We start from the raw sequence: 20,218 nt of genomic DNA on the forward strand, positions 1-20,218 counted from the left end.
GTATAGTCCTGTAAATGGTGTGCTCTCTTAAACACAGTAAGGGGAAGTCATGTCAATCATGTCGGTTAGAAATGACCAGGATAAATACAGTTTCAACCAGTTTTTGCTAGAGTTAGTAAGGTTCTATAGAGATAATCATTTACAAAGATCATTGATTAAAATGAGTTTATATTTTAGTGAAACCTTAAATCTTATAAGATCTTAACCATAAATCAATCCTCATCAGTAAAGCTTTTAAGTGAAACATTTTAGCATGTGCACTGTTGTTGTAGGTGATGCAGGTAGAGAAAGACTTACATATTCATTCATATAATATTAGTTAGGATAATAAGAGGACACTTTTGTCCTAAATAATGTATGCTTGTTTAACCTATACCTTCTCAATATTGTTAAGATAAAATATGCAAACAATCTAGTACTCATACTTAATGTAAAAAGTTGCAATTAATCATTTTAATTTTTAGATGTATGTCTACCTGGGAAACAATTATCCGCTAGTGGTAGCTGTGTGGACTGTCCAGAGGGAACTTACAAAAACGTGGGAGCTAAGTGTATTGCTTGTCCACCAGGGACCACCACCTTAACTACAGGAGCTTCATTACAGAAAGATTGTAACATAAGTAAGTTCCATTTCAGGCTCTGAGATAAAAAAAAAAATGTCATTAAATTTCAATAGATTTTATTTATTTATTTCCAAACAAAAATGAAAAGAACATGTAAAAATACATTTCAAATTTTTTATTATGACCTACTACAATAAAATTTGCAGATGAGCATGTGGTGTCTGCCTTTTTTTCTGTAAAGCTAGATCCAAATGCTCTTTCATCCATAAACTAAAATTGTTGGTACTTCACGATGTCTTATCTTATACAGAGGCTTGTGAAGCTGGATACAAGCGTGTTGGTACTGATACATGTGAGAAATGTCCCATTGGCACATACCAGCCACAGAAATGGCAGACGTCATGTTTATCATGTGGGGGAGATAGCTACAGGACTGACCAGGAAGCATCTACATCCCAAGATGATTGCAAATGTGAGTTACATTTCTACTATAAGCAGTAGTATTTAACATTGGTTTAGAAACTTACTTTATATTACATGAAAAGAATGTTTATGAGGGAACTTAACTTTAAATTCTTATTTCTTTGAATGCTTCACTAGTAAAAATAAGTGAAATGTTGCCAAAACTTATGTTTCACTGTCAAAAAATCTTTGTTCCAGAAACCAATTTTACATTAATTAACCTTGCTAAAAGACATTTTTAAGCTGCACATGACATACAGAGAAATATACCTGCCAACTTTCACGATTTAGACGTGTACTACACTATTTTGACCCTTTGTCACAATTGCACGATGGTGATTATGAAAAAACCTCTAAAACACGATCTTGTTAAAATCTACATGAAAAATATGATTGCAATAGTAGTTTATTCACTAATTTATTGACATTATAATATATGTTATTTTTGTATTAAACCTGTTTTCCAAATCATTTACATTACAATGTACTATTCTTCATTTATCACAAGGACTAAACAAACCCCCTCCTCACACAAACGAGGGGTATTATATGCCAGCTAACTGTCCCCAATACAAATCGTAATTTTACTGTTGTAAAAAAGAAAAAAGAAAATTTTAGATTTTTCAACTTAAAAGTGGGAAAATTCATTGTATTTGGAACAACTTTTCTAAATGATAGGTCCTTATTTTTAATAATGAAGATAAATGTCCAGGAACATAACAAAATTCTTGGACATGTTTTGACCATATACCAGATCTTCAAAAAATATAAATAATTTGTTCTTAAAAGTGGTTTTTAATGTCCTTACATTGAGGGGTTACCCTCATTTGGGGTGTTGTTCCCTGGGAAAAGTCAACATTTAATCATTTAATATGCTTACACAAGAAAATAAAACCTGGTCTTATAGCTGCATGTTCATCTTTTCTACTGATATAATAACTAAAATCATGTAAATAAACTTAATAAAAAGGCTTGTTAGCTCATCATACGAATATGATACTTTTTCTAGAACACAAAACAGTACGCGCTAAATACGCTGCAAAGAATTGCAACCTTTGAAATTGCTGTCACGCATTAAAACCCCCATGGGCACTTTCAAAAGTTGCAGGTATGGAGAGATAGAGTGACTTTTATAACACCCTTTCTGAAACTTAATCAATAGGTGTGTGGTATTTAAGATGAATTATGAAATAATGGCATTTGTATTACAAATATGTCTGTTTCTGGTGAGAAATTCAAATAATCCTTCTATATTTTAGATTTTTGTCCTTCTGGCTACGAAGCTGTTGTAACATCATGTGTGCCATGCTTAGAAGGATTCTTTAAAGACAATACTGACAGTATATATGGAAAATGTAAACAGTGTCCATATCAAACAACAACTGTTAATATTGCCTCTAAATCATTGAAAGATTGCTCTGTATGTAAGTTATTTGTTATTTTGATTTTTGATTTTTTTCTGGATCAAAAACTATTATTTGATATTTTCACATAATATTAATTGAGAGTGATGTGAAATCTATTCTGTATTTGTGAAAAAAAAAAAAGGAAATTATTGTCTTCATTTTCATAAACAACTCAGGTTAAAATTTTGATAAATGATGTTTCACAGTAATTCTTAAAGGATTTAATGAAGTGATGACTTTACAAATAAGGTTCTTATTATACAATATGTATCTAGTAAACTGTTCATTTTGAAATAGAATTTATATATTTATACTTATTTATCAGTTGTTCTAATGGATTTACTCTATGTTTATAGTTAATTGTCCTCCTGGATACAAGTCTGACACATTGGGTACCAGATGTGAAATATGTCCATTAGGAACGTATCAACCCCACCATAATGAGACTACATGCTACCCATGCAGTACTCCGCTTAGTACAGAACAAACTGGATCAACTGCTATACAACAGTGTTTAAGTATGAGTTTTTATTTTAGTCAAAGTTTTCATGATAAACAAAACCTTTTGACACAATTTTAATTCTACTATTATTAAAATTCAGCTCCCTATAGCTTTAACAATTTCCACACCAGTTATACCAGGGTTATGATGTAAATCTCTCAGAATATTTTTGTTACACTCTCTCACTCTCTATATATTTGTTTGGTGCTCTCTCTTTTTCAAATATATTTTATTTTTCAGATTACTGTCCCCCTGGACAAGAAAGACATCCAGATGGTTTATGTTATGACTGTGGTATCGGATTCTATAAACATAATAACAATAATTACTTCATGCCATGTACAGCTTGTCCTGATGAATACACAACATTTGGGGCAAAATCTACATCAATATCACAATGTACTATGAGTAAGTAGTTACTGTTAATTCAGAAATTATTGCAAGGTTTGTAGTATTGCCAATAATGCAATGGCCTAACTGAGTATCACAATAATTAGAACTCACATTCTGAAATCTGAAACATATATTTGCATTTAGAATTCCCTATAATCACAATAATTATTCTTAAACTTTTGTTGATCATGATCATATCTGCTAACCTTTGAAACCTTCAAAGATGGTGATCACCCCCTCAGCTGTCATAACTGAGGTGGATATTTTGCGTGAATGTACTATGAGTAAGTTAACATCACCTTTGATTAATTACAATTGTTTTTAACATTCAAAATGATACGTCTTATGATAGGAATGTTTGCATAACAAAAAGGACAGGATATTCATAATTGTAATATAATATTAATACTGGATTATTTTACAGGAAAGTGTATGCCTGGTTCAATGAGAAAAGATGACAACACTGGTTGTACACCTTGTCCTACAGGAACATACCAAGACTTGCCATACCAGACATCATGTAAACAATGTCCAGAATATAGCTTTTCTAGAAGAGAAGGAGCTTTTAGCATAACACAGTGCGAAAGTATGTACTATGATTAAAACAAAATGCTGTATTTGCAAAGAAATTATGTCAGATTGAAGTAAGACAACACATACATTTAACTTATATTCATGTAATTGAGGGTCCTCAGCAGCTGATTGTTTTGAGAAGTTTTACTACAGTAATTACAAGCCTTCGTGGCAGAGTGGTCTAACGGAGCTCCAGATAAGAATTCACAAATTGGGGTTTTTTCCCACCATATTTTATGTAATTGAGTGATAAGGTTTTTTAATTGCATTATCAATTCCAATTCATCCCTCAAGCAAATATCAAATTGGGTTTTTCACCACCAAGCTCCTTAATGTATTGGTTTTTTTTCATCAACACAATATTGAATAATTAGGCATGTTATAATCACATTATATCAAACCAAGATGTTCATCCATCTTAAATATGTTTCTTTCGTTGTATATGTAATTGTGATAGCTGTTTTATTTGATTTATACACTGACAGGCAATTGTACGTTTAATATGTATAAAAAAGAAGATGTGGTATGATTGCCAATGAGACAACTATCCACAAAAGATCAAAATGACACAGACATTAACAACTATAGGTCACCATACGGCCTTCAACAATGAGCAAAGCCCATACCCCATAGTCAGCTATAATAGGCCCCGATAAGACAATGTAAAACAATTCAAACGAGAAAACTAACGGCCTTATTTATGTAAAAAAATGAACGAAAAACAAATATGTAACACATAAACAAATAACAACCACTGAATAACAGGCTCCTGACTTGGGACAGGCACATACATAAATAATGTGGCGGGGTTAAACATGTTAGCGGGATCCCAACCCTCCCCTAACCTGGGACATGTGTCCGGTTTTAACTGTTCTGCCAGTTTTTATGCCCCACCTACGATAGTAGAGGGGCATTATGTTTTCTGGTCTGTGCCTCCGTTCGTTCGTCCGTCCGCTTCAGGTTAAAGTTTTTGGTCGAGGTAGTTTTTGATGAAGCTGAAGTCCAATCAACTTGAAACTTAATACACATGTTCCCCATGATATGATCTTTCTAATTTTTATGCCAAATTATAGTGTTGACCCCAATTTCATGGTCCACTGAACATATAGAATGATAGTGCAAAGTTCAGGTTAAAGTTTTTAGTCAAGGTAGTTTTTGATGAAGTTAAAGTTACATCAACTTGAAACTTAGTACACATGTTCCCTATGATATGATCTTTCTAATTTTAATTCGAAATTAAAGTTTTGACCCCAATTTCACGGTCCACTGAACATAGAAAATGATAGTGGGAGTGGGGCATCCATGTTCTATGGACACATTCTTGTTTATTTTCTCAAAACTTATGCGAGTAGATAAATAACCCAAACGATAGCTAATATAAGAACTCACGGTTTTGGCATATAATTGGGTTTTCCTTTGAATGAATTGGGTTTTTGAACTCTGCAATGGGCAATTGCATTGGATTTTTAATTATTTTATTGCGTGATCACGCTAATACGCAGCTTATCTGGAGCTCTGGTCTAAGTTGTTGACCTACAGTAATGATTAGCCTTTCAACACTAAGGCTGTGAATTCAAACCTTGATTGCAGCAGGTGTGTTGGAATCCAATCTTAATTGACTTGGATTGTCCTCTAGGTGAATTCTTGCTTCCTCCAGCAAAAACAGGATGCCATAATGTAGTTCAAAAATGCCGAAAGAAGTGCATAGCACAAACAACCAACAAGTCTAAGTTTTTGATGGACTTAGTCATAGCCTATGATCATTCTGTTTTAGTCATAGCCTATGGTCATTCTGTTTTAGTCATAGCTTATGATCATTCTGTTTTAGTCATAGCCTATGATCGTTCTGTTTTAGTCATAGCCTATGATCATTCTGTTCATGTATATTTTTTATACCCCCGCTTTAAAAAAGGGGGGGTATACTGTTTTACCTCTGTCTGTCTGTCCGTCCGTCCGTCAGTCCGTCCGTCAGTCAGTCCGTCCCATGAAACTTTCGTCACATTTTTCTCAGGAACTACACATCCACCCTTTCTGTAATTTGGTATCAACATTTATATATGTCAGCCATACCGTGTGATGCGTTTTCAGATTCATCACTTGACAACTTCCTGTTTACCGAACACTTGTCTGATTTTACACATGATAACCAAGTTGAAAATTTTCGTCACATTTTTCTCAGGAACTACAATACAAGGATTTCTGAAATTTGGTTTCAGGATTTATATAAGTCAGGTATACCGTGTGATGCGTTTTCAGATTCATCACTCGACAACTTCCTGTTTACCGAACACTTGTATGATTTTACACATGATAACCAAGTTAAAAATTTTCGTCACATTTTTCTCAGGAACTACAATACAAGGATTTCTGAAATTTGGTTTCAGGATTTATATAAGTCAGGTATACCGTGTGATGCGTTTTCAGATTCATCACTCGACAACTTCCTGTTTACCGAACACTTGTATGATTTTACACATGATAACCAAGTTAAAAATTTTCGTCACATTTTTCTCAGGAACTACAATACAAGGATTTCTTAAATTTGGTTTCAGGATTTATATAAGTCAGGTATACCGTGTGATGCGTTTTCAGATTCATCACTCGACAACTTACTGTTTACCGAACACTTGTATGATTTTACACATGATAGCCAAGTTGAAAATTTTCGTCACATTTTTCTCAGGAACTACAATACAAGGATTTCTGAAATTTGGTTTCAGGATTTATATAAGTCAGGTATACCGTGTGATGCGTTTTCAGATTCATCACTCGACAACTTCCTATTTACCGAACACTTGTATGATTTTACACATGATAACCAAGTTAAAAATTTTCGTCACATTTTTCTCAGGAACTACAATACAAGGATTTCTTAAATTTGGTTTCAGGATTTTTATAAGTCAGCTTTACCGTGTGATGCGTTTTCAGATTCATCACTCGACAACTTCCTGTTTACCGAACACTTCCATATTTTTACACTATTAATATTATCCACTTGCGGTGGGGGTATCATCAGTGAGCAGTAGCTCGCAGTTTCACTTGTTTGCCCAGCCACTGACATTTCAGAAAAGTTTTATAATGGTGATTATTTTCAATTTTATGACAGCTGCATCGTCCTACTAAAGACATACATTCATTTTATTACCCCCTACAAAGTAGTCATAATAACAGACAGTGGCGGATCTAGAAATTTTCATAAGAGAGGGCCCACTCCAGTCATGCTTCAGTGATTTCCTATACATTTTGTATAATCAACCAATTTTTTTTCCACAAAAGGGGGGGCCCTGAACCTCTAAAAAACCTCTAAATCCACCTCTGACAGATGAGTTATAATGTTAGAATTGACCATTTTCCATCCATGTTTGGTATGAAGGCTGCAAATATGAATATCTTGGACAAGTTTTCTTGTTGAATTGTAAGATGACACCTTATGGAGCTTTTGAATCACGTTTCACATAGTTTTATAGAATAATTTTTTATCCAATAATATCTTGTTTTCTTTTTATCAAAAAAGTGATATTATTTATTTCATAAATTTTTGTAGGTTACTGTGATCCAGGTTATGAAAAGGACAGTAATAATCAATGCTCTCCATGTGGAATAGGATACTACAAAAACAATGATTTTGACAAGTTTTTGAAATGTACACCATGTCCAGTGGACCGTATTACACCATCAATTGGATCTATATCTATTTCACAGTGCACTAGAGGTTTGTATGGAGAACTATGCAAGGCCAAGCACATATTATAATGAGATTATTGACCATTATGACACATGTATCATGAATATTATGAATACAGACCATCAAAGCTGATCTCCTTACATCAATATTTGAGCCATTAGAAGTTATCTTATAGTCAGAAATCAGAATAACCAGAAATTTTTGCATACAAGCACATCCAGATATATATACTAAGTATGTTGATGCACATTCTTGTGAATGCATGTGTCAATTACATTCAAAGTTTTAGGTAAAGTAAGACATTTCTTGAGACTTTCATTCTGCAAATATATAAAGCTACAGGGGACATTACTGGAATGCTACCAACAGTAATAATCTATAAGTATTACAGTCGCTTTCCATGGGTGTGTAGCTAAAGGTTATACATTTGGTTAGCTTGCTTGCTAGCTAAACTGTGAAGTCATTGTTAGATTAAGTATACTACCCTCCTTTCAAAGTACCCTAGTCCTACAGACAGATAGATTGGTTATCTGTTGGACTAGTGTACTCTTAAAAAGGAGGGTAGTTTACCTAACCTAAAAATGACTTCACGGTTTAGCTAGCAAGCAATCTAATAAAAGATATTACCTTTGCCAACACACTGGTCATTGGAATCAGCTGTAGTTGCATTAGAACAGCAATTGTTGTGTCATTTCCATTGGAATGAGTCATTTTAATTTTTGTTACACAGGTAACTGTTTACCTGGATATAGAATAGAGAGAAGTGGATGTCAAATCTGTCCAATAGGTTCTTACCAAAGTCTACAATGGCAGGATGAATGTATTCCTTGTCCTCTACATAAATCTACAGTGTTCGCTGGATCTACAGACTACAATGATTGTATTTGTAAGTAGAAATATATAGATATTGCAGCAAAATGCCTTCAGTGTGTAGGTAAAGTTTATATCTTTGGTTAGCTTCCTTGCTAGCTGAACCTTGAGGTCATTATAAGTTTAGGTATACTATCCTCCTTTAAGAGAAGACTAGTCCAACAGATAACCAATATCTCTGTCTGTAGGAATAGACTACTCAGAAAGGATGATATAATATCTTCCCTGATAATAATTTCATAGTTCAGCAAGCAAGCAAGCTAACCAAAGATATTACCTTTACCTACAAACTTAAGGCATTTTGCTGTAATATCAACTGTCTGGTTTTTATTTTTCATTGATATAGATTATTAGATATTATTGTTTCCTTTGTAATTTATAAGAAGATTAAAACTGATTTTGTAATTTACCAAGTCAGTTAATAATGTTTATCGGTTTACTGATAATACAGGTTTAATAAAAGTTAAAATTCCGCATTTATTCTCGATTCCCCCCTTTTTTCTTTGCATTCTGAACTTTGACCGTGTCTGTCACGTGACGTTAGCGCAATGTGACGTCACTTCTAAATTTTCTAACGTTTGAACGGGAAGCTTACTCAAATTTGTTTTTGTAAAATCCAGTTCCATCCTCAACCCAGATGAAACCTCAGAAAAGAAATAGGCAACCGCCTAATACGGTAGTTTATGATCTGGTGCAGAGAAAAAGTCTACTTCTAAGCGTAAAAGACCAAATGTTAGTAAAATTCATGTGCATTCTGATCCAAAAAGACCCATAGCTCCTCGTGGGAATCAAAACATTAATGCGGCAGGTAGTCATTCAACTCAAGTTATGGTAAATGCAAGCGCAGACGAATTTATTGCCTCCAACCAAAACCAAAGTGACCGTGCGGAGTTGGACCCTGTGACAGTAGCCATTCCTGAACCGTCATCTTCGAGAGTTTCGATGTCGAGTACAGATTCTCAGCGACCAGAATTATACGATGTCGCCACAACAATCCACAGAAGAGCAGACGATAATGATTCTAGTATAGTTTCCCAAGTCGAGATGGTCCCATCGATTCAGGATAGTCATGGTATGTATACACATACAGGGGGCCGAAATGCACCCCCTTTTTATCATAGGAAGTCCCAGTCGCTAATTACAGGCTCGCACTCGGCCAGTAATGAAATTTCCCTAGTTAATAACATTCCGGAAAGCATCCCTAGCATATTTGATCCGATTGGGGCTCATATTCCAATAAAGATTAAGGAAAAAATTTGGCGAGGTGAGGTTTATTGCTAAAATCTGCTGCAGTTTTGGGCTCTGATTCTACTTTGGATGGCAAATTTGTTTTGAAAGAGGTGCCCTTACTGTGGTTAATAAGAAACCAGATTATTTGAACAACATAGAAATTTGGACTTCGACCTTTATGATTTATATGGCAATTCTATTAGAAAAATGGTCTATGAAAGCCCAAGAGTATTTGAAATATATGCAAAGCATTCGATTAGTGTCATCTAGGGGTACTACTAATGGTTGGGCCGTGTACGATGATCAGTACCGACTAAAAAAAAAGGGGGGGCTTTCCATCATCTTCCTGGGTAGTCATTGATCAGGAATTGTGGGTTTTGTGCGTGGTGACGGGGAATGTCCATCGGTCATCGTCTGTAGTCATGAGCAATAATTATCATCCCTCCTCGAATTATCAATCAGCAAGGAATATGACTTAAATGTATCATAGCCTATACAAATTGTTGTGTTCACTCGTTTTATAGCTTACTTATTGTATTCTGGTTTACCATCATCTTCAATCAATACATACTTATCCGGGATTATCCATAAATCATGAATTATTATGTGTAACTGGCACTGCATGTACTGTTATAGTTTCTAAATATTCGAGGGAGTTCGAAGGTAGAGTCCCTAATTATCAGGTATTCGCGCTCCTGTTACTTTAGAAATTTTGCATAAAATTATACGATCACTACCATCCGTTTACTCCTCTTATTATGAATCTTGTCTGTTCGCTTATGCATTTAAGTTTGCATTTTTTGCTTTATTAAGAATAGGTGAGCTCACTGCCGATACGAGTATAGTATCGGAGCCCACACAATTTTTCATTAATGATTTGTTATTGAAATTTTCAAATATTCAATATGAATTGCATTTGAAGATTTACAGTTCGCAAGCTGACCAGAGAGGTACTTCAATGACTTTGGTTATTCCTCAAAGGAAGGCAGATCTTTGTCCTGTGTGCATGTTACGTGCCTTTTTCGGAATAAGATACCCTGCTTCTGACAAACCCGTTTTTGCATTTTAAAGGGAAACTTCGCAAAAAAATCAAAAATTGATATTATGTTTATTCTGTATAAAAATGCTCAAATTCATAGATATTAAAGTTTTATTCTGCTATATAAGAGATCACCATCGATTTTAAATTTAGAGTATCAATTCTCTGCGGTCAGCCATTTTGTCACCTTCTCCGATTTGCAGTCACGATATGTCTAAGGACCAAAACTACAGTAACCCGATGTAGTCGTAATTGCGTGTTGATATCTCGTCAATCGTACGGTTGTTTTATCCGACTAGTTAACTAGTTAACTAACTTGATACGGAAAATGTTCTTCTTTTTTTTTTTTAATAACCATGATCTGTTATTTTTAGACTGATAATATAGGAATTTAATAGTGAAAAAGTCAAAATTTCAAATCATAAATAAGTCTTCCGTGAAACTTGAATTGTTTTCGGAAATCTTATTAGTTCATAATTCTTTTATGTAATAAACTTTATTCAAATAAATTAGGATCTTCGCTCCACTGATCACCCGCATGGCTAAAGGTATTACTCCCAAAGATATTGTAGGGGGTGTGAGGTGACACGTCCAGGTATTCAAGCGATTTCCTGTCGAGTTTGCAAATTCTTGCATCGTTTCACTTCTTAGTGTATTGATAAGTGTACACGGCCGATAACTTATAACTTTCCATTTTGAACTATTAGGTGTATAATATACATCTCTATGTTACGTGTCCGAAAGTGATATTACTAAACTCATACGCTTGTTTATGAATAACATTTCTGATGAAAAGAAAATTCTTTATAAAAATATAAATAATACCCAAAAAAACAAAAACAGATTTGATGAAATAAAAATCTATATACGTATTTTTTCCAAGGGTAAATTTGGTAAAATGTAATAGATACTCGTTGTCAATGGTGAAGGCCAGAAATATTGATTTAAAAAAATGTACGCACTTGTCGACCATTCGTATATACGCCTGGATTATAAGTTACGGACCTATAGCGCAAATTAAAACATATACATGTACACATAGAACATAAGAAAGAAACATACATTTTGCGTAAATTGGGGTAAAAGTTTTGTAAAATGACAAGTCCACGTATGCCAACAGTATGTAATCATCAAATGACGATAGACTGTAGTATACCAAAAGAAGAAGAAGAAGAGATTTAAATACAGGTCGATATATAACTTTATTTGGCTCATCGAAGTTATGGACATTTATATATCAATTAGATTGTTCTCGAAAAAAGGAAGAAATTCGCCATCATCACAATTGTTCCGACATGCATGTAATATATACGCAACTGGAAGTACACTAATACCGAGGGATGTGAATATTTTCCAGGAAAACTATAGAGTATCAAAGTTTCAAATCAATTTCGGGATTTATTTTCTCTCTTGATATTCAATGACAGCAATTTAAAGAATAAACTGCTTGTCCGTTTTAGTGGTATTCTTGCCAGTTGAAACAGACTTATAATTACATTAAAAAATAGGGAAAGATGACATTTAATTCGTTCATTTTTTTTAATACATCGTTGGTCAAATAGCTAAAGTATTATATATAGTTACGGTGTGAGACAAAGAGTATTTTAAGAAGGACATTCCCGATTATGTATAAATTTTGTTGATGTTTTTCACACTTGAAAAGCATATCTGTTCGTAATTTGTTGATTTCATTCCAATTAGATCCTTTAATTTCCTGTCAATTTTTTAAAACATCTGTTTTCAAATATCTGAAGTATTCATGTGTTGTGAGATTTAAAATATTTTGATGAGCAGTTTACACTGTGTCTAAACCACACCGGCAGAATTTGATCGGACTCGATGGTATCTAACATCCGGCACAATGACGGAACATCAATAGACAGAAGAAAGATAGGTTTCTCCTTATTTTCTTATTTTTTTTAATGATATCGAAGAATATATATACATAAACAACTATTTTCTATTGTGATATGCAATATTTTCTACAACCGTTCTATATTAACGGAGAAATAAGTCAAAATGCATGTCAAAATGACGAATTGAGTGAACCTTGCCTCGAAATTGTTTAATTTCTCTTTAAATTGTTCACATTGTACGGAAAGAAAGGTACGGGAAGATAGATACTGACACAGAGATTGCAAAACTAGTCATTATGAGCATCTCAATACTTGTATTTATGTGTATGGAACGAGAGAAATAGGTCATGTCAAATAAAAATACACCGGTTTCGTCATTGTTGTTTACTACACAACACCCGGTTTCGTCTATATATATCACCCGGTTTTTTATATTTTTTTAAAACCAACAATTAATGAAAAGCAACGTTAACACGGATCTGAACATTGTCTTTCGAAAGAAATTAAATATATATGTATTATAAAGTAAACTTGGCGTGTTTACATTTATTTACATAGGTAATTATAGTACTACACATTTTCCTAATGAAAGTCGTATCCGTTATTTCACTGATCTTCAAACTAATTTTAAATGGAATATAAATACTCAATAGCAAACACTGATATCTAACTATTTTTTTAACATTAACATTATGATATTTTTTTTATATAGGTTTTGAGATACATCGCAGTATGTGACCCCCTTTTTTTTTTTACAAAGAAAACCTAATTAACGCTTAAAAAACAAAATTTAAAACATCACCATAAAGTATGCAGAAGTTAAGATTTATATTACTAAGAAGTGTGTAAAGTTTGATGCAATAATGATAAATCATTTTGAGATATGGCGCGACATGTTAACAAAAAACACACTCCTGTTTTACTTACAAAGTTCTGTAACTCAAAAAGATTTAATTTGATTTTCACTAAAAGGTTTACAAATTGTTTGACCATTTCAAGAAATAACTTTGTTAAGTTTCATGAAAACTAGATAAGCTCAAGTTACGGTGCGACATGTTTACGCTGGACATAAAGATAGACGGATAGCTAAACGGACGGACCGAATGACTGATAGATGGAGGAACGGACGGATGGAAGGACGGACGGACAGACGGAAGTATACAATAATACGTCCTGTCAAAATTGGGACGGGCGTGTAAAAACGCAAAGAAATGAAAAAAAAAATCGTAATTAAAGGTCAATAAGTTTTATTAGGATATCGGCCAAGTCGATTTATTTGTATATTTGTCTGCCTTATCATTTTCCTATATAACTTTTATATATATTTGAGAAAAATGTATAGAAATTGATAAAAAGAACTTGATATTCGGCATTTATTATAATAAACATAATCCAACTCACATAATCCGATTTCCCGGGTGTCCCTGTTTTCTCATTTCTTACAATATTTTAATTCGGTATACACTTTATAAGATAAGTGGCGAATCTAGATGATGTATAGGTTGCACGCCCCGACCCCACCTTCGGTTGCCAAAACTATATTGATTCCTGTATTTAACGATTTTGTAAAGCAAAAAATAATCAAAATATTGTTCGACTCGCTACGCTCGGCGGTATGTAAAGGTTGTTCGAAATACGCCCACTTTGAAATAAACTGAATCCGTCTGTCCGTATATATTGTCAAAACATATTGACCAACGTCAGTGTACGATCATCATAACACAATGGCGACAGTACAGACTCGGTTTTTTTAATAATGTTAACAAAATAATTATTATTGAATTTTATCGATGACCTGAGACTATTATACTAATTTGTACATAGCAGTATAGTTACAATTAGTGATAAATAAATTTTATTTTAATGCATGGTAGTTGTAATCCTACATTCATTTTCTATGTCGATTATGCATGCATATACATTTGTCTTATTATCAACGTTTATCCTTAAGAAGATTTATTTTTAACGATGGTAGAAAAGATTACATACATGGAATGATTAGATTACTTATAAAGGTGTCCATTCTTTTGTGCGAGAAAATCACATATCAATTGTGTGTTTCGATTTTTAAGACCGTAAACTTTAATTTCAAGTTTAAACATGTTCAACATATTTTCCCATAACTCATATAAAAAACGCATATTTAGAGAGCTTTAATCTCAATATGCTGTTAAAAAAGTTCGGAATGCAAAGTAAAATTAAAATATTTGTGTTCTATAAGAGTAGGAATTTGCTTATTATTTATTTGAATCTGAGACTAGACTGGACGTCAATATTACTAAACGTCTATATAATATGATTTTGACGTTAACATACGACGTTACCAAAAGTGACACCAACATCGAGCGTAACGTCAATGCGATTATGATTTTTTTTATTTGACCAAACCGGGTTATGCATTTTGAAATCTACGACGAAACCGGGTTGTATACATTGACGAAACCGGCCAGTTCCATTTTGACATGACCCATTTCTTTCGTTCCATACACAGAGTTACAATTATTGAGATGCTCATAATAACTAAATTTGCAATCTCCGTGTCAATATCTATCTTCCCGTACCTTTCTTTCCGTACAATGTGAACAATTTAAAGAGAAATTCAACAATTTCGAGGCAAGGTTTCAATTCGTCATTTTGACGTGCATTTTTACTTATTTTTCCATTAATATAGAACGGTTGTAGAAAATATTGCATATCACAATAGAAAATAGTTGTATGTGTATTTATATTCTTCGATATCATAAAAAAAAATAAGAAAATAAGGAGAAACCTAGCTTTCTTCTGTCTATTAATGTTCCGTCATTGTGCCGGATGTTAGATACCATCGAGTCCGATCAAATTTTGCCGGTGTGGTTTAGACACAGTGGTTTAATTCCTCAATAGGTAATCAAAGATCACTTTGGATGGACTAAATTATATAATTGCAATTGTTAATGATCTGTTTGAAATATTTAAGGCTGCCGTTCCTAATTTGAAATAGTACAATTTTTAGTTCATAAACTCGTGTTTAGAAGGCTATTTTTATTTATAAATTCTTCAATTAAAATAATTCAGTATTTTATCGTTACTAAAGTAATCAAAAGTCATAATTCATTAAAAGTGATCTTATGCAAAATATAAAAATATACAACAGCTATCCAGTTATTGTGCGATCTTATTATTCCCGTTAATTAATTTCAATTATTTTTTTTTACATTCATGTGTCTGAAACTTTGTCTGACTCCCGTTTACAATTGATACGAAATGTTGTTCACACCTGAAATGCCAGTGAACCGTGACGCCTAGATTTCACTGAATGAGGATCAAAAGATTAGAATTACATAATGCTAATCTTTTAATTACCTTGAGTTAAACTACGCATTCCACATTCTTTAGGTGTCACAAAACAATACACATTTTATTGTTTCCACCGTACAAGCAAGTGAAAATGATTGCTGAAATGAAGCAAAAAGGTCAGAATACAAACATGTATTTTTAATACACTATCGATCATGTCAGTTTCGTATGTTTGTTTAAAGTATTTTTAGAAAAATAATCATAAAAATGTTCTATTGTATGATTTACTTTTATTATTAAAATTCGTTTTAAAAAATCCACACGATCTTATTTTAAAAGTTGCATGGCTATCACTTATTTTTTGTTGGTTAATAGCTACATCAAAAGTCGTCGATGCGCTTTAAATCGGGTTATTAGATGGTTAACGAACAAGACTTAAATGAGATATTTTCACTCCCGGCATGCATCAAAGACATAAGTCAGGAAGTTTCAAAAAATAAAATTAATAATTCCCAATTTTCTTCTTTATTAGATTTCATATCAAAATAAAACTTGGTGAATATGTTTTTTATGGTATTATGAACATAATAAGATGAAAAGTGAAAAATCGCGAATTATCCCTTTAATGGGTCTCCATTGACTCGTTTTATATTTATTTTCTATACTTAAGAAACCCCCTTTATTTTTGTGGCGTTAAAGGTCGCATTATAGCAGAACGGGGGCTTCTGATTCACAATTTACAAGTGGGGACGGGATGTTGGGTTTCTGATGCATACACTAGTTACATTCGGATTTGGTAGATTTATAGATACGAAGTCTTTGAACTTGTATCTTCATATGTTTTGTAAGGGTTTAAACAGAACAGTACAAAAAACTGTACTTTTTAAGAATTTTTGTCATTGTAGAACCCCGTCAAGTTTAGGTCTTGTGATCATCTATTATATATTGGGCGACCAGAAGCGTTAAGAGAAGACCAGGGGGTCAAAACCTGGGATTACAGCAGCGAGGGATGAAATGGAAAAATTTGTAACCGTCAGTTGAAGATAATTTTAGATGTTATCCACCTCCACACATTTTGATCATCCAATTTGGGTTCTAACGATTTGGGTTTAATTTAAGGAAAAGAGCTTATTGAGCAGATAAGGTTGGACATTATGCGATTACATGTATTATTGCCAAATCTCTCCTTGGTGTGGAGTAAAATTTTGCCTCGTAGATACTGGCACTTGGCAGAAAATCAGGTGGCTATCAATTCGACTCGAAAACGAGCTCTTTGCAATATATTCAAGAATAATTAAATCATGGCCTTGTAATTTGCCAACCAAATAAAAAAGCTCAAGGAAGAGATTTATTCAGGAACGACGGAGTGCACTTGTCAGATATAGGTAATGATGTTTTCTTAAATAATGTTCAGGGAGCTTTAGAGTCATTTGCAAGTTTGGACCGTCGAGTATTTCCTAATCGATAAGTTTAATTATATTTCAGTACGATGTAGTAAACTCGTTTCGTTTGGGATGAGAGTGTATAGACCTTCTCATTTGGCGGGATCTGGCAAGATGACAGGGGGGTCATGACCCTATAATTCTACGTTAGACCATATGTTAAAATATTCTACTGTGGTACCACAGGGAAGTTGTGTCATTTATTAACGGCTTTCTCTTGTTTACCAGAGCGGCCGGTTCATCACTGTTACCAGTTTTGAATTTTATCCTCCGAGTACCGAGGAAGCGTTATTCAAATTATGGCCTAGCGTCAGTGTGGGGTCGTGCTCCTCGTTCACTCTAATTTTCCTTAGAGGAACTTTTGTTACTTCTGTTACCAAAAAAGCACCTACTTGCCAATATTAAAAATGCCGGCGGTTTGTAACGTCTTGCCAGTCCTCGTTTACTGTTTTTCACCTGCGGCCGATTTGATTCCACATACGATTTCTTGAATTATTTAGTATTAAGGAGTTGCGGAATGGTCGCCTATGAGACAACTCAACTGTATAAACAACGTTGGTATTGGTATCTAAAGGTAACCATACAAACTTCAACAATGAGCAAAACCCTTATATGCGGCTAGTTTTATTCCACACAATATTTCCTGAATTATTTTAATCTTTAATTAATAATGTTTATCGGTTTACTGATAATACAGGTTTAATAAAAGTTAAAATTCCACATTTATTCTCAATTCCCCCCTTTTTTCTTTGCATTTTGAACTTTGACCGTGTCTGTCACGTGACGTTAGCGCAATGTGACGTCACTTCTAAATTTTCTAACGTTTGAACGGGAAGCTTACTCAATCCAACCCACCTACCCCAACATTCTCCTATTTTTGGATTATTTTTGCTGCTGTTGTTTCTTGATGTTTTTCAGGTATATGCTTTGTGAGATTAGGAAGAACGGAAACGGATCCAGCTGGAGACAATTGATTTTTTGGACTAAATTGAGTATGGCAAATATCGTAGAGGATGAACTTTTCGACTTTTTATAACAACATAATATTGCAGAGGTTGTGTCCCGGGTTGTGTCCAGTTATATCGTGAACTGTTGTCGCGATTACACAATTTTTTCGAATGCTTTTAAATTGAGGATGAAACATTCTTATATAAATACTTGATACTGATTTGAAACAGACAGTGCTAGTTTTTACACATCTTATAATATGCCGATATCTTGATGGTGGAGGTTTACTAACTATGAAAGGAGAAAACTTTAATTTCTAGAATTCAACTGTAAAAACATATAGATATACGGGTTTCTAAAGACGAATTTCTTATTAATGCATTTTGATATTTTTTCATTGTTTGTAAGTATTATCTTTAATAAAGCAGTTGTCGCAGTACTGGTGCAGAGGCGGGATCTGGCAAGATGACAGGGGGGTCATGACCCTATAATTCTACGTTAGACCATATGTTAAAATATTCTACTGTGGTACCACAGGGAAGTTGTGTCATTTATTAACGGCTTTCTCTTGTTTACCAGAGTGGCCGGTTCATCACTGTTACCAGTTTTGAATTTTATCCTCCGAGTACCGAGGAAGTGTTATTCAAATTATGGCCTAGCGTCAGTGTGGGGTCGTGCTCCTCGTTCACTCTAATTTTCCTTAGAGGAACTTTTGTTACTTCTGTTACCAGAAGTCAGTTAAAACAAATATAAGACCAATGCTCTTAAGAAAAGTGATAAACAAGTGAAATACGAAAAATCTAAAAAAAATCCTGATATAGGAAGGAATAGGGTAAACAAATTAAGCACCTAAGTACATATGTTCATTGCATTGTGATGTGATTATAAAAAGAAGATGTGGTATGATTGCCAATGAGACAACTCTCCACAAGAGACCAAATGACACAGAAATTATCAACTATAGGTCACTGACGGCCTTCAACAATAAGTAAAGCCCATACCACATAGTCAGCTATGAAAGCCCAGAAATGTCAATGTAAAACAATTCAAACGAGAAAACTAACGGCCTAATTTATGTACAAAAAATGAAAGAAAAACAAATATGTAACGCATAAACAAACGACAACCACTGAATTATAGGCTCCTGACTTGTGATAGCCACATACATACAGAATGTGGTGGGTTAAACATGTTAGCGGGATCTCAACCCTCCCCTATCTTGGGACAGTGGTGTACAGTACAATAGAAGAACGAACTATTAAAATCAGTTGAAAAAGGATTAACTCATTAGATGGATAAAAATACAAATACTACAAATACAAGTGGACGTGGGCGGGTACTTCATTAGTTTAAGATAAATTCAAAAGTAGGAATTGATCTAGATTAATGGTGTTCTGAATATGGAAATATGAAGATGTGAGCGTTGCATGATATCAATCGTAAACAAGTTTAATTTTTAAATTTTTGATTGTAGTTAGTTGTGATCCTGGATATGAAGATTCATTTGGTGGCTGTTTTAAATGTCAGATAGGATATTTTAAATCTGAGAAGAGAGCCATTAGTTGTACAAAGTGTCCTAATGGAATGATTACATCAGATTTTGCTGCTACTAGTTTCCTTGATTGTAATATACGTAGGTTTAATATTACTATATTTTCAATATCTTGCTATATCAGAAGTTTTTTTAGTACACTGAATTGTACTGAGCCACATTTGGATCATTTTCATATTGTTTTTATGTTGTTTTTTTTATCTGACTTTGACAATATTACAATTCTAATAAGAATACTGTAAACCAACTTATTTAGTAAGTCCAATCTACCTATAGAATCACATGAGTGAACAGATGATCACATGATGCAAATCAGAACGAGGTTGATCCTTTGTAATGCAAAGTTAGTCTATTTATTTAGGAGACAAAAAATTAAAATTTCGTATATGTTAGCGTTTGGATAGTCAGGAATTGTTCGTAG

General features: G+C 33.6%; 1 protein-coding gene across 2 annotated transcripts in view; it reads left to right on the forward strand.

The window, feature by feature from the left end:
* Positions 1 to 20,218, forward strand: part of LOC139487814 (uncharacterized) — a 111,067-nt gene that overhangs the window by 74,520 nt on the left and 16,329 nt on the right. For both annotated transcript variants that reach the window (XM_071272945.1, XM_071272946.1), the window contains 9 exons: positions 465 to 620; positions 874 to 1,035; positions 2,285 to 2,449; positions 2,788 to 2,949; positions 3,174 to 3,341; positions 3,751 to 3,912; positions 7,444 to 7,611; positions 8,315 to 8,470; positions 19,720 to 19,878. In XM_071272945.1, the coding sequence (XP_071129046.1) occupies positions 465 to 620; positions 874 to 1,035; positions 2,285 to 2,449; positions 2,788 to 2,949; positions 3,174 to 3,341; positions 3,751 to 3,912; positions 7,444 to 7,611; positions 8,315 to 8,470; positions 19,720 to 19,878 (1,458 nt within the window). The remainder of the gene's footprint in view (positions 1 to 464; positions 621 to 873; positions 1,036 to 2,284; positions 2,450 to 2,787; positions 2,950 to 3,173; positions 3,342 to 3,750; positions 3,913 to 7,443; positions 7,612 to 8,314; positions 8,471 to 19,719; positions 19,879 to 20,218) is intronic.

This window comes from Mytilus edulis, chromosome 9 (genome assembly GCF_963676685.1).
Source record: "Mytilus edulis chromosome 9, xbMytEdul2.2, whole genome shotgun sequence".
Taxonomy (NCBI): Eukaryota; Metazoa; Mollusca; class Bivalvia; order Mytilida; family Mytilidae; genus Mytilus; species Mytilus edulis.